The sequence below is a fragment of the Rhopilema esculentum genome, chromosome 14 (genome assembly GCF_057945365.1).
Source record: "Rhopilema esculentum isolate cy_ngs chromosome 14, ASM5794536v1, whole genome shotgun sequence".
NCBI lineage: Eukaryota > Metazoa > Cnidaria > Scyphozoa > Rhizostomeae > Rhizostomatidae > Rhopilema > Rhopilema esculentum.
Genome location: NC_142828.1, coordinates 2,040,537 through 2,056,285, shown reverse-complemented (window position 1 = coordinate 2,056,285; position 15,749 = coordinate 2,040,537). Strand labels below are relative to the sequence as shown.

At 34.4% G+C, this 15,749-nt stretch overlaps 1 protein-coding gene across 4 annotated transcripts in view; it reads left to right on the top strand.

Moving 5' to 3' along the window:
* Positions 1-13,641, top strand: part of LOC135695879 (adenosine receptor A2b) — a 49,261-nt gene extending 35,620 nt beyond the window's left edge. For 3 of the 4 annotated variants that reach the window (XM_065215076.2, XM_065215077.2, XM_065215080.2), the window contains 5 exons: positions 592-692; positions 1,199-1,271; positions 10,672-11,007; positions 11,670-11,987; positions 12,592-13,641. In XM_065215076.2, coding sequence (XP_065071148.1) covers positions 11,693-11,987; positions 12,592-13,460 — 1,164 coding nt within the window. In that variant the 5' untranslated portion in view covers positions 592-692; positions 1,199-1,271; positions 10,672-11,007; positions 11,670-11,692 and the 3' untranslated portion in view covers positions 13,461-13,641. Of the gene's footprint in view, positions 1-591; positions 693-1,198; positions 1,272-1,298; positions 1,416-10,671; positions 11,008-11,669; positions 11,988-12,591 lie in introns of those variants that run through there. The other variant, XM_065215081.2, reaches the window with a different exon arrangement.
* Positions 13,642-15,749: the final 2,108 nt, after the last annotated feature.

The following is a 15,749-nucleotide window of genomic DNA, read 5'->3' as shown; positions in this document are numbered from 1 at the left end:
TAATTTACGCTCCCAGCCACTTCACTGTTTGTCTTGAGTTTTCAGAAATGTTTTAAAAGCCCGCTATATTCTTTCATTGCACTCATTTTTTTATAAGAAACAAAGGTCGATGTTGAGTACTCCAGTTTCTTAATGTTCTGAAAGTTTAAATACTCATTGTTTCTTAAGAGTTTCTTAACTATAATGTCATGAAATTTTATCACGTGAAGAGATTCGCTTCCGTTCCGATGCTGTATTTAGATGTGGGAAGTATATTTTTATCCCTTGTGTCTTAAGTTCTAGGCAAACAGGGCAATATTGTTCTTGGATTTTACAAAATTTCGTTGTTCTCAGTTTTATCACGATTTAATAGTTTCTTAATTTGTTTGCTTCTAGTACTGAAGTTTCTTAATTTTTTCTGACTGTCCAGTACTCGTTTCTTACATCCAGTTTCTTATAAAAAAATGAGTGTATTGTAGAGATCCGGTTTCCAAGAGTGTGGCAGTTTCCAAATTAATCCCAAATATTTGCAAAAATTCGTTTGATGTGTGCAATAAATAAGTGCAATAAATGTACTCGACATATTATGATAATTTTATTGCTTATTTTTAGCTCTTGACAGTTATCGACAGCAGCTAGTGTGCTACATTCACTCGAAGTAGTGCGAATGTTTGCAGCCTGGTGTCCTTGCAGCTAGGAGATCATGGGTTGAGGTCCGTTTATTTCTTGCCTTTTTGTGCCCTTTAGGATTTATGGCACACTATGAAAACCTTTTTGATTTATTCTACTTGATTTTCTTGGATTTTTGTATGCATTAATGACTTATGACTTGCAGTATGAAACTCTGGGTAGATTTTCTCATTGAAAAATGACCTCTGAAGCTCTGTCGTTCTTGATTTTAGTTACTTGTATAAAGATAGAAAGGTAAAAGTTCTCAGTGCGAAATTGGTCAGTCGAATCTGGGCGGTGTGATTCAATACCCCCCTCCCCCCCCCTGCCAACTGCATCTTTCCGCGCTTAGTAGGTCTGAATTGGTACTTGGTAGGGTACTCAACTGTTTGTCTTTGCTAAATTAAACCATAGCCTATAGAATTGGGATAGACTATGATTGAGCTAGAGTTAAGTATTCTAACACTCTACCAACATTTGCTAAGCTTTCGACTTTTTTTATTTGTTTCCTCGAATATTATCACGTTAACCTCAAATCTCTTCCGTGCAGAAGATCTACTGGCAGTACATCAAAGGAACACAAATCCTTAGCTTGACACTACTGATGTTTGCCAGCTGAAGAGGTTTGTCATCTCATTTTATGAAACACTTTCGATTACCTTTGGATTTTTTCTAAAGCCAATATAATTCGCACGCGGTTGTTCGTTATTTTTGCAACATAGTTGCTCCATTGTGCCCAAGGACTGGCTACTCGCCAAATACCCAAGGTATGCTAAAGTTTTACAGTACAGCAACACATAACTCAGTAGACGGGGGAACTTGAGTGTTTGGATAAAGTTAAATGACGAACGGACACAGCACCTATTGCATCTTTACAAAATCTTAGGGAAAAAGCTAATTTTTTGTAAATAACATCGACGGAAGCACTTCTTCTTCTCTAGTTTTATATTATCAGTTTAAAAAGTTGATTTTATTAAAGTGAATAAATTGATACAATAGCATCCGTATGGGGCCATCGTAAGAAGGGACAAGTGAAGATTGGTTGTTTTGACAAGATGAAGGGGCATGTAAATACCGGGGGACTGTGGGGGTATCACTATCTCTCCCCCCCCTAATCTTTGCAATTCTTTAAGTTTGTCGAAATTTCGAGAGTTATCGCAAAATCTAAGTCGTGATTCTAATGTTTATCCAGGTCAAAGAATAAAATTACATAACGCTTATGAAATGACAGAGCCGTCTAATGTTCAGGTTCTTTAAGTAAAGGCCTATTTACAATTGGGTTTATTGTCACTGGGTAAATTCGTATCCTCTGCCCTCTGCACCTCTGAGAGTGGAAAATGAAAAATTCATTAACAGATTTTTAGCACATAGAAATTTGGCCCCGTTGCTCTGAAGAAACATTTCAAAATATTCCTAAAAATCTAACTTAAGCACTTGGTGATACATGGAAATCAGGCTTTGCTAAGCTTTTCCTAACTGCCTGCCAAATCGTGTTCGTGCTTCAAACTTCCAATTATTATCTTCAGGATATACCTATCTATGTTCTAAGCGTTTTACCTCGATTAATCCCTCAAAAACATTATATGTTGCAATGCGTTTTTAAATGAAATGTTACGCAGAAAATTTGATTTGCGCGGTTCCTGATCTTCAAGGTACTTATCTATTTGGGATCCAACACATTTGTAGATAAAGAACTTTTTATCACTTTCATGTTAGTAGATCGATAGGTTTCGCAAAGATATCATTATGACCTTTCAGACAATCTTCAAGGTTTCGGCTTTGCGGTTCAGTGTTTTAGAATTTGCTAATATGTTTCTGAAATAAGATGTTGCGTAGATTCTTAGCTATCTTCCCTTCAAGGAATTTCCAAAACGGTCTTTTTGTTAACGTTTTGCTTGTTAATTCTATGTTTTTTGTATTAAAACGCCCTATTTTCTGTGGATAACTTAACGGATTTGGAGAGAATCCATCAAATATGTCTTTGGAAGGCCGGTTTAGAAGTGTCTTTTGAGTGATAAACATTTCCATGTTGAAGGAATAAACACACCCTGTCAAAAATTGACATATTTCTAGGACTAAAGCATATGAGAACCTTCAAAAATGTCAAATTATGATGATAAAATGGAAACTTTCTCTATGCTTTTTCAATTCAATTTTCTATGCTTAAGACTGGAATATTTCCTGCCAAAAAGTGACAATTTCTTAAGCCTATACCCTTGCATGTTCACAAAATGGCTTTACCACCATGTAGCGCAGTTATCGGAATAAAAGCCCTTTGTAGCATCAAATAAAGATGAATATAGAACGATAAGAGGGTAAATTATCATCCCATTGCATCAATCTCCACAGCACCACCCACATTCCTTCACATCACCCACCACTTTTCCCTCCCCCACTTCCATCATCCCATTTTTTCTCCACTGCGCTGCATTCACTCCATTCAACATCCACCAATCTGGCACCACCATCTCACATTTCAAATTTTATCCACATCGTATCTTGCTCGAGAGCTATTGGCTATTTCATTCAATTTAGTTTTCACTGTCTCCCAATCAAGACCGTTCGCCATCCTTATCAGCTTTGAACATCCCAACGGCCTGAACAGAACCACCGACCGTTAACTTTACAAAACAACTTATCACCTATCACGCCGCCCTCACAACCCACACCATATTTTTCCTACCACTATTAATCGTCATCACCACCATTACTATCATCAACATTACATTATTCTCAGTTCCATCACAATTATTATTATTATTATTGTTGTTTTTCTATATTCATATTCATAGTCATCATTATCATCCCCTTACATCACCCACCTCCCTTCCCTCCCCCACTTTCATCATCCTATTTTTTCTCCACTGCGCTGCATTTACACCATTCACATCTCACATTTCAAATTCATTCACTTGTCGTTTCATTTACTCTGATGAAGCTCTGTATGCCGGGGCGAAATATTAGTATATTCCTTAAATTTAATTTATTTTGAAAATTTTATCTCGTTACATTGGATTCTCGTCGTCGTATTGCTTTGTTCCTGTATATCTTTTAAATTAATTCACTTTAGCGCAATTTCCCCTTGCATTTTACTAAATGATGATAATACCATTAAGCGATGTTTTCGTAAAAAAATTAAATAACATCGAGGAAAGATAATCAAAGGGCATTAAGAAAGAATCTCTTTTATTTTTTAGTATTATGTGCAAATGCATTTCCTGGCAAAAATTGAAATTGTATTAATCCTATAGCCTTCCAATTTAAGAAAGTTAGCCATACAATTAAGCAATGTTGCCCTCATAAAACAATTAATGTCATTGAGTAAAGACGAATATAGGACAGCAAAAATTTAAATTCGTCCGCTTCTCAATATTTTGGGCAAAAAAATTTCCTGCAAAAAATTGAAATTTTCGTTAGCTTATAGCATTGCTTTTTTGTGAAAAAATTACGATAGCATTTACCGCTGTTTTCTGAATAACATACTTTAAAGGAGATAAATTCATTCAATTTTTATTTTTTTGGAAAAACATTTCCTACCAGTATTGACATTTTTTGAAGCCTATAGCCTTGCATTTCACGAAAAAATTTGCAATACAATTTAGCGATGTTTTCCCCACAAAACAATCAATGCTATTGAGTAAAGATGAAGAGAGAACGATAAGAAGGTTAGTTTGTTCGCTTTTCAATGTTTTGGGCAAAAATATTTCCTGCCAAAATTGACATATTCGCAAGCCTATAGGCTTTATGAAAAATTCCAAACCATTTAGCGCTGTTTTCTGAATAATGAACTTTAGCACCATCGATTAAAATTATACCAGACGGTAATTCGACCAATTTTCAAAGTTTTCGGCAAGAAACTTCTCCTGCCAAATATGGATATTTTCGCAAGCCTATAGCCTTGACCATTTTTACAAACAAATGGCCATACAATTTAGCAATATTCTTTTCATAAAGGCATTTGATAGCATTGAAAAGGGTGAATAAAGGAAGATAAAAAATGATAAATATATAATTTGTTTTGTTTTGTGAAAAAACATTTTCTGGCAAAAATTGACATCTTTGTAAGCATATACCCTTGTATTTTTGTGCCGAAATTGCCATACAATTTAGCGATTATTTTATAAAAAACGTTTGAAAGAATTTAGTAAATGATATTATATAGGGTGATAAAAAGGTAAATTCATCAGATTTTTTTGTTTTTGGCAACAAATTTTCTTCCAAAATTGACATTTTTTAAGCTTTAGTCCTTTCAATTTCACAAAATAATGGTCTCACAATTAAGTGATTTTTTATTCATAAAATTATTCAATATCATTATGTAAAAATGAATGTTAGCCGATAGGAAAATGAGTTCATTAATGTTTCGGGCAAAAGCCTTTTCTAGCAAAACCTGAAATTTTTGTAAGCCTATAGCCTTGCAATTTTACAAAATAATGGTCATACAATTTAGCGATGTTTTGTTCATAATAAAATCTAAAAGAATTGTGTAAAGAAGAATATAGAATGATAAAAAAGGTGAATTCATAAGATTTTCTTGTTTTGGGCAAAAACATTTTCTTCCAAAGATGACATTTTTCAAGCCTAAACCCTTGCAATTTTACAAAATAATGGTCATACAATTTAGCGATGTTTTGTTCATAATAAAATCTAAAAGAATTGAGAAAAGAAGAATATAGAATGATAAAAAAGGTAAATTCATTAGATTTTCTTGTTTTGGGCAAAAACATTTTCTTCCAAAGATGACATTTTTCAAGCCTAAACCCTTGCAATTTTACAAAATAATGGTCATACAATTTAGCGATGTTTTGTTCATAATAAAATCTAAAAGAATTGAGAAAAGAAGAATATAGAATGATAAAAAAGGTAAATTCATTAGATTTTCTTGTTTTGGGCAAAAACATTTTCTTCCAAAGATGACATTTTTCAAGCCTAAACCCTTGCAATTTTACAAAATAATGGTCATACAATTTAGCGATGTTTTGTTCATAATAAAATCTAAAAGAATTGAGTAAAGAAGAATATAGAATGATAAAAAGGTAAATTCATTAGATTTTTTTGTTTTTGGCAAAAACATTTTCTGCCAAAGATGACATTTTTCAAGCTTAAACCCTTGCAATTTTACAAAATAATGGTCATACAATTTAGCGATGTTTTGTTCATAATAAAATCTAAAAGAATTGAGTAAAGAAGAATATAGAATGATAAAAAGGTAAATTCATTAGATTTTTTTGTTTTTGGCAAAAACATTTTCTGCCAAAGATGACATTTTTCAAGCTTAAACCCTTGCAATTTTACAAAATAATGGTCATACAATTTAGCGATGTTTTGTTCATAATAAAATCTAAAAGAATTGAGTAAAGAAGAATATAGAATGATAAAAAAGGTAAATTCATTAGATTTTCTTGTTTTGGGCAAAAACATTTTCTGCCAAAGATGACATTTTTCAAGCCTAAACCCTTGCAATTTTACAAAATAATGGTCATACAATTTAGCGATGTTTTGTTCATAATAAAATCTAAAAGAATTGAAAAAAAGAATATAGAATGATAAAAAAGGTAAATTCATTAGATTTTCTTGTTTTTGGCAAAAACATTTTCTGCCAAAGATGACATTTTTCAAGCCTAAACCCTTGCAATTTTACAAAATAATGGTCATACAATTTAGCGATGTTTTGTTCATAATAAAATCTAAAAGAATTGAGTAAAGAAGAATATAGAATGATAAAAAAGGTAAATTCATTAGATTTTCTTGTTTTGGGCAAAAACATTTTCTTCCAAAGATGACATTTTTCAAGCCTAAACCCTTGCAATTTTACAAAATAATGGTCATACAATTTAGCGATGTTTTGTTCATAATAAAATCTAAAAGAATTGAAAAAAAAAGAATATAGAATGATAAAAAAGGTAAATTCATTAGATTTTCTTGTTTTTGGCAAAAACATTTTCTTCCAAAGATGACATTTTTCAAGCCTAAACCCTTGCAATTTTACAAAATAATGGTCATACAATTTAGCGATGTTTTATTCATAAAAATATCCAATACCATTGCGTAATGGTAAATATAAACCAATAGGAAAAAAAAGTTTATTGATGTTTTTGTTTTGTGCAAAAGACTTTTCTGGCAAAAATTGCAATTTTTGTAAGCTTATACCCTTGCATTTTTACCTCAAAATGGTCAAAATTTAGCGATGTTTTATAAAAAAAATTAATGTCATTGAGTGAAGGTGAATGTAGGACGAAAAGAAGGTAAGTTCATTCATTTTTAATGGTGTTTTAGGGCGTAAACATTTCCTGGCAAAAATTTACTTTTATTAAGCCTATAGCCTTGCATTTTTACTGAAAATAACCAAACGATTTAGCGCTGTTTTCTGAATTAAACCCTTGTCATCATCGAGCAAAGATGAATAAAGAACAACAAGAAGGTAAATTCATTCATTTTTCAATTGGCATTTTCATAAACCTATAGCCTTGCATTTTTACTGAAAATAACCAAACGATTTAGCGCTGTTTTCTGAATTAAACCCTTGTCATCATCGAGCAAAGATGAATAAAGAACAACAAGAAGGTAAATTCATTCATTTTTCAATTGGCATTTTCATAAACCTATAGCCTTGCATTTTTACTGAAAATAACCAAACGATTTAGCGCTGTTTTCTGAATTAAACCCTTGTCATCATCGAGCAAAGATGAATAAAGAACAACAAGAAGGTAAATTCATTCATTTTTCAATTGGCATTTTCATAAACCTATAGCCTTGCATTTTTACTAAAAATGACCAAACGATTTAGCGCTGTTTTCTGAATTAAACCCTTGTCATCATCGAGCAAAGATGAATAAAGAACAACAAGAAGGTAAATTCATTCATTTTTCAATTGGCATTTTCATAAACCTATAGCCTTGCATTTTTACTAAAAATGACCAAACGATTTAGCGCTGTTTTCTGAAATAAACCTTTGGCATCATCAAGTAAAGATGAATAAAGAACAACAAGAAGGTAAATTCATTCATTTTTCAATGTTTGGGACGAAAGCATTTCCTGCAAAATTGACATTTTCATAAACCTATAGGCTTGTGTTATTACAAAAATATGATCGTATCAATCAGTTTTTTTTCATTAAAAACGTCCAGGAGTATTAAGTAGAGATGTATATAAGACGATACGAAAGTAAATTTATTATTTTTTGTTTTTGTTTAAAACAATCAATAGCATTGAGTTGAGTAAAGATAAAAAAAAGGACAGCAAGAAGTTTAATTTATCCGCTTTTCAATATTTTGGGCAAAAGATTTCCTACCAAAAGCAGGGTTGCCAGGTGGTTAGGGTACTAAGTAGCCAAACTGTTTTTGAAAATAGGCCAAATCACGTTAATGTAGGCGAAATTACCCATAACACATTGACGTCATAATGCGCAAGCGCAGCAAAAAAAGCACAGTTTGCAGTATATCCGTTGCCCTTCCCGTCACTAGACTTTGTAAGCCAAACATATTGCGCTTCCCAAGACTTTTTGTACTTCCTTGCAGTGTCATATTTACTCGGCCACTTGGTCATCATAGATTAAAAACTCGTGAAAAATAAAGCATTATTCACTATTTACCGTAACTTTTTACAATTGTGTAGATCAATCTCTGCTATTATGCTTGTTATTGATTACTGATAAATGCTAATTTTATTTCAAAAGCTAATTTTATACTAGAGCTTCTCGTCTGACAAGATTTTAAAACGTTAGAACATAGATTGAAAACGTTATAAATTATGCTTGATATATCAGTCATTTTTCTGGTCGCTTCGCTCGCAAAGGACCTACAAGACCTCTCGGCGGCATTTCACACAACTAAGCCAAAAAAATTTTGTACCAAATTTAAATAAAGAAAGAAAAAAGTAAGTTCAGAGGAGTTATATCCAAATGTTATATCAATCCATGTAGATGGTCATCAGAACAAAATTTTGTTTTAATTTAAAACAGGCTTGGGTTAAGCCTCCCTTGGTGGTTGATATTGGGGTGAAAGGAATTTCAAAATGGAAGTTTGACTGTAGTCTTGATTCAAAGTATTTTTTATGGGTGTTGCCTTCATTTCCGAGAGTCTTTAGGGCGTATCAACGCAAAACCTCCCTAGGGGCTACACCCCCAGCACGATAATCCTCTCTCCCTTGACAGGGTCTTCAACTACAACCAGGCTTTCTTCATTGACTAAACGAAGATTCCCGATCTGCTTCATCAGCAAACTTTGACACCCCAAGGTGCTCTTTCTGTCGGTCCTGCCCCCGCCGCATCATGAATCTTCCGGCGCCTCTGATGGCCTTGACTATTTTCACAAACAAGTGGTGATGCCATTTAGCGATGTGTTCTGAATAAAATCATTTGGCAGTATCAAGAAAATATAACTATAGGACGACGTGAAGGTAAATTCTATTATATTCGGAAAAATTTGCCAAAATAACAAGCGCCTTTTCTTAAAAATTTTTCATGCCAATGGAAAGTAAATTTATAGCGTAAATGGTTATCTTCGTAGTTTCTTTTACTTAACCGCATGCAAGCACCATCCATCCATTCAAAATCACCTTCCCACCACTTCTTGGGATCCGTTCTCATTCTCCCTCGATTTTCATTTGAATGTTGTTGTACGTCAACTTGTCTGCTCGCATTCGGTTTGAAACATTTAGGCTTTCTCATATCTGTAATGTTGAGTATCCTTTCAAAATCTCGATCCAAAACTTGTCTCCAAACGTTCGCGTTGGTCTTTTTACCGCTCTTCATTTTCCCAATCGTCCTTTCCTTACAGAGTACTTCATGTTAAAAGCTGTGATTTTTTGCGATAGCGGCCAGGCTTCGTATCTGTAAAAAAATTTAAATTTTACCTGCGGTTCTATAGATCTGATGCTGTTATCTCACTTTATAGCATAGGACTTACATGTTACTTCTTATGGCTTAGAAACATATCGGTCGTTGGCTGAAGCAGGGAACTGTCGTTGATAAAGAAAATCTAATATTGCCCTTGTGATGAAATTTGTGGAATCAAACATTGAAACTACGGGAAAAGAGATTCAATGTTGTTGTTGCTGCTGTCGTTGGCGCTGTTGTTGCTGCTGTTGTTGGCGCTGTTGTTGCTGCTGCTGTTGATGTAGATTGTTGTATTGTTGTTTTTATTGAAGGAATTTCTAAAGATAGACCGAAAAGTTCCTTCATGAAGGTGAAATAGTGATCTCAATGTTGAGCAGATCTTTGTAACCTGTAAAACTACGATTCTTGAGTTTGGCACAAGTTAACAGAGCAGCACAAAACTAGACCTAAGGGGAATAAAACATAGAGTGGATTAGGAGCAGAGCAACGGCTTTGCTGCAGCAACAAAAACAAAGTGAAGCTTTACAGCTGATAAGACTTTCAAAACAGAATCACTAAAATGTTCGGATTATGAAAACACAGACTGTAACAGATTAAGAAAAAAACCAGGCGGATTGAAGGATTGCGCGAGGAAACGAAAGCAAAACGGTGTTCTGTTTCTGCCGGCGTCCTGTAATGGACTCGAGATGCTTCCTAATTATCTTCTTTCTAATCTGCTATTATCGCCGTTGTTTAGAGGTTAAAGACACATTGGAGTTCACAAGTTTTGCTTCAAGATTTTTTTGCAAATATATACCTCTTTTTTGTTGTGATTTTGTTTTTCAAGTCTTTATAAAGATGTAAAATTTTGTTTACCTTGTATGAAATATTTATTGTAATTTTCTCAATTATCCCAAATTGGAAATCGAAGAAGCAAACATTGAGATATATAAACTCACGATTGAGTTGTTTCCATTGCATTGATTGACATTTGGTTTGATAGCTTTTGCTCGTTGCGGTTCTTGCTACTCAGAATTCGTGCTCTAGAAGACATACTTCGTTTGTGTGAGAAAAACTTTAGTCTAAAAGAAAACCACGTGAGAATGACATGCTTTAATCTCCTGTGCTTATCTCATTGAGCATGTGTGCCTCATAATTAACATAAATTATCATACGTTTGAAAATTCAAATCTCCTTTCCATTTACAGCAATTGGTCACTGTAGCTGATGACGTAACGATAAAGGAAGCAGCTGCTTACTCTGTTTTTCTCGAGAGCATACAGCCTGTGTGGGATCACAGCCAGCAATTTGCGTTTCCTTCGTTTTAATCAAAACAACTATATTCCAGCCTTCTTATTTTCCCATAATTCATAATAAAAACAACAAAATAAAGATATATGCAAACGAAACGCAAGAGCAATTGTCAAGAGCAAGACCTGTTACTTCATTGGGTTAGAGGATGACGATGCCGAAAGATGTATACAACTAAAAATGGTACGCGCTAAACCACAATTACAACAATTTGATGATTGAGTGACTTTCTGGTAAGAATATTTTGAATTTTTATAACCATTTGTTTATAGGTTTTAGGATAACGAAGTTCGATATATTTTATCGATTTACAGCAAACGATAACGAGAAGCGGTGGTGAATTTATATGCCAATTAATGAAAAGGTGGTAGGGAATTTTCATTCGATCATATCACGATAGCATCCGGTAGTCTCAATTAGGTTAATATTCTTGCAATATCAAATTATCAAGAGACATTATCAAATTCATTTTGAAATCAAGACGTTTATTTCAGAACGATTTTAATTCGGTTGCAGAACATTGCAAATCTTGATCTATTTAAATATATGTGTATCGGAAAACTTATCTTTAACTTCACACAGTTTTTGGAGATTATTCATAGCAAAATAATAATTAAAATTGACTGAAACCATCTACAATATGCTTGGAAACAGATGGAACAACGACCTGCCTCGATAACCATATGCAGATGATTGCAACTAAAGCCGAACATTTCCATTTCTGTAATGCTATGACAGGTTAAATTTTAGATTAAGATTAACATAACGCATTGGTTTTACAATCATTTCTCCATAAACTTGCCGGGACAACAATTTTGCTCCGATTTTGTTGCAGTACCAATTCTTTGAGCAATGTAAATTAAGACAGCTTTTCTAATACAGCGCTTTGTTCTAGGTCATCAAGTAGTTTGTGCAGATATGAGGCCTGAAAGAGTTGATGTTAACTTGTCAGTCAATCTGAGAGGAAATAATACAACTGCCGGGAATGCATTTAAACCGATCAAAGAGGTATTTACTGCAAGTTACTTTGAACTGGTCGTGCTCGCGTTGCTCATTGGGACGATCCTAGTCGGCAACAGCCTCGTCTGCTTAGCGTTCAAAGCTGTGAGCAGAAGACTTAAGACGATCACAAACTCATTTGTCATCAGTCTTGCTATGTCAGACATCTTGGTCGGCGCCTTCTCCTTGCCACTTTGGGTCGCTTTCAGAATGGGTATGTGTATTTATCTATCTATGCCACAAATTTACATACAATCTTGCGATATTTTTTCACGATAAGTTAGGCTTGTCTTGAGGTAATTTCACCGTTATCTATAGATTAGTAAATACGTATTTTTCCAAGCCTCGTTTTGTTTAACTATCCACTCTTCATAATCTTTTTTGGCTATCTATAACTTAAAACATTGATGATAAAAAGAATGGTTATTTGCGTTTCAGTTCGTGGTCATACTTCTCAATTCCAAGACGCATATCAACAAGTTAACAGAAAAATAAGATTTTGCAAATAACTTTATTTTTAATACAGTTTCAGTAATAGTATATCAAATCTTGGAATTTTTCAGCACTTAAATTAATCATCTGATCACACTGGCTACTATTATGAAGTAGAATTATGTTTCCTGAAATTATATTCACGAATTAGGTAGCTTCACGACTCTAAAGTATTTGATTCTTAGGTCGTTCGATGCTTTAAAACTCGGCAATCTGGAATTTTTCCACTACACCTGTTTGAACGCACTAATGCTGAGACTATAAAATGAATCTGTTATAAATTTTACATTGTTCAAGCTATTGCACAATGATATTATTGATTTTAGGTTACTTTCTTGAAAACTCTGCGCCATATTACATTTACCTCGGACTGGATATAGTCTGTGGATCTGCGTCAATTATGAACCTCACTGTGATTAGTCTTGAAAGAATGTATGCCGTTCGCTTCCCGGCAAAGCACCGGAATATAGCACATAAGCGCGGAGTCATTGTGGTTGGCGTCATCATGGTCTGGGGGCTATCTCTTGCGCTCGCTGCTCTCTCCTCACTTAAGATTATGAACATCTGGCCCAGTTTCACTTACTTGGTTGTTGTTGTTGCTTTCATTCTTCCAACAGTTGTTATCATCACATCTTATATTCTGATTTTTCTTACAATGAAAACACGGCAAGAAAATCACTGGAGATTCAAACAAGAGATGCGATTGGCTGTTATGATTGGGATAGTCATTGTCCTTTTCTTGACTTGTTGGTTTCCATTCTTTTTGCTGAACATTCTGTTGCACCATGCTTGTCCTTGCTCAAACGGGCATTATCTTTATCCTCTCATTCCTGTTGTTAAGTATATGCACTACGCCAACAGCCTCATGAATCCCATCATATATGCATATCGATACCCTGACTATCGCCATGCTTTTAAAAAGCTGTTGTTCAAGTGTTCGTGTTGCAGAGAGCAGGTCGTAGAGCGCCAGAGAACAGCCTCCATCCGATCTACCCTGTCTTCCACTGTACTTCATGCCCATTCCGAGGATCAGAGCAGGGAGCGAGAAGTGCTTAGGCACGTGGGTAGAGCAGCAAGCAGGCTGTCCGTGGCAGATAATCGCGACAGGAGATTTTCAGATGAGCGTTGTTTGCTATCTCCATCTTACATTCCAGCCCGGGTCAACAATGGAGTGTGGCAAACGACATCAGTTTAAAGACAAGAAAACATCTGTAATTATGTATAATTCTTTTCGGGTTTCCTAAGGAAATTTTAAATAATGAACAAGAACTACGTATCATCGTATTAAAACTAATAGGGTTCATTGATGGATTTTGAAGATAATGAATCAATTTGGTAGTTTTTTTCAACTTGCAGTTCTTCTAGACTTTATTTGAATACACGAAAAATAGGTATCCCTGATGTAACTAGTTGGGTGCCATGACGATGATGTTAATGATGATGATGATTGGAGGTGATTGGTGGTGATAATGGTTCTGATTTTGATGATGATTGATGATGGTGATTTGTGATTCACGACGAAGGCTAATGAGGGTTTATGATCTTGATTGGTGATGGATGTTAATGATTGCTGGTGATTGCTGGTGATTTGTGATTCATGACAATGACTGATTAGGGTTGATGATCTTGATTGGTGATGGATGTTAATGATTGATGGTAATTATTGATTATAGCTATGAAGCAATCTTTTATTCGCACGAGCCTTAAGGTCATTTGGCCTAAATGTCTATTTATGTCTATATAGAATATAGAATTTCATATTACAGTAGTCGTGTGTGTAGGCCGTTTTCGTTTTCAACACAAATCTATTTTTCTACCGAGACAAAGAAAACACTCAAAAACCAACACACCATTGGCAGTCTAAGTCTGATTAAAAGATCTGTAACAAGTCCAAAAAGCTTCGAAACTTTTAATATGTATGAACTGAAAAAAAATTGATTAGAAATAACGTCGTCTTGCGTATAGCGCATTACTACAAAACTACATCACTTTTCCTCTTGAAGCCAATCGACAGATACTTAAGTGGCTTCATGCCATGTGTCAATCAAAAATTGACCAATCAATAAGCACAACACAAGGCAGACGCTTTTTGATTGGCTAATAGTTGATTGACGATGGCTGAAGTCATCTTAGTGCAAATGGCTTAACTGATGTTACCTGCAGAAAATGATGATTTGGTAAAAATTATATGTTACCCCCATTAAGTTGTCTTTAAAACTGCACTTGTTCGGCGGAGAAAAAAGCCGTAGTGCTAAAAAACTTTGAGATTGCTCGTTATCGATCATTTTGCGTATTTGTAGGCCTTTTCCGTTCAAACGTCTTTGTCTTTAACAATGCAAGTATTTATAGTAAAATTTGCAGCTACAGACTTGTTGTAAGTACAGACTGTTCACTGAACCATTGGGAGTTTTTGTAAGTTCTGAATTTGATAGATCTTAAACAGATAGCAAACTGCAAAGGCCAAACATGAAAGTATTACAAAATTCTGTTAAAATGCTGTTTTCCTCCTCTTAATTATTATCTTCAATTAAATTATTGAAAAGGCCTGCGAAAAAAGAGCAAAAATGATGCAAGATGTCTAAGACGTTGATCGATAGACCGAAAAATTTATCACCCAGACACAAAATATTTCGGCTCAGCACCAGATAATCATATAGGATTCACACAAAAGCACAGACCAGTTAAAGTATTTCAAATATGAAGATTTAAGATTTTGAGGATATCATGCAAAATGCGACGTAACTGATGGGATTTTAAGTAACAAAAGAAAATCAGAGAGAAATTGCGGCGCCAAGTACATCTGGATACGATAAACTGCAAATCAAACAGCCACATGCAGCGACCACGTCCACGGAAAAATAAAAACAACAGCTATCTGGCGCTGATTTTCGCTTCAACGAGAAAATTGTGTCTCACAATGCAAGTGTTTCAAGATATTGAGAATCACACCTGACAAATTATTTGAGCTATTGATCAAATAGTCTTAAAAGAAAACTGAGCACCTGCAAAACTCCATTTAGAATGCGAACCCGACATCAGTTAACTAAAAAAGGTTGCGACCACGATGGCCTAAAAAGATTCTAAGAACTTCTCTGCAAGCATGAACTGCTAATTTGAACTGCTTTTCTATAGGAATGAGTAAAATGAAGTTCAGGCTGGCTGTTGCTAATTTTACCAAAAAATTTGAGGCTGGATTATTCTTAATTTATTCTTAAATTATTAGGCTGCAAGCAGTGCAAGTTGCTAGCTGTCGTGCTTCAGGTCCTATTAACCAACAAGTGGGAAACGAGTGAGAAAACTCCTCGTTTTTTAAAATTAAATTTTATAAGAGGGTTTCACAACGTTGTTCAAAATTGCATCTTACCACAGCCTCAGCCTGTTCTAAACTTGTCATTAACTATTGACCAATTTTGCGGCTTGTGTTCTTATAAAAAAAGAATGTAATTCTTTTTGAAGAAATTATATAGAAAAGCTTTTCAACAGT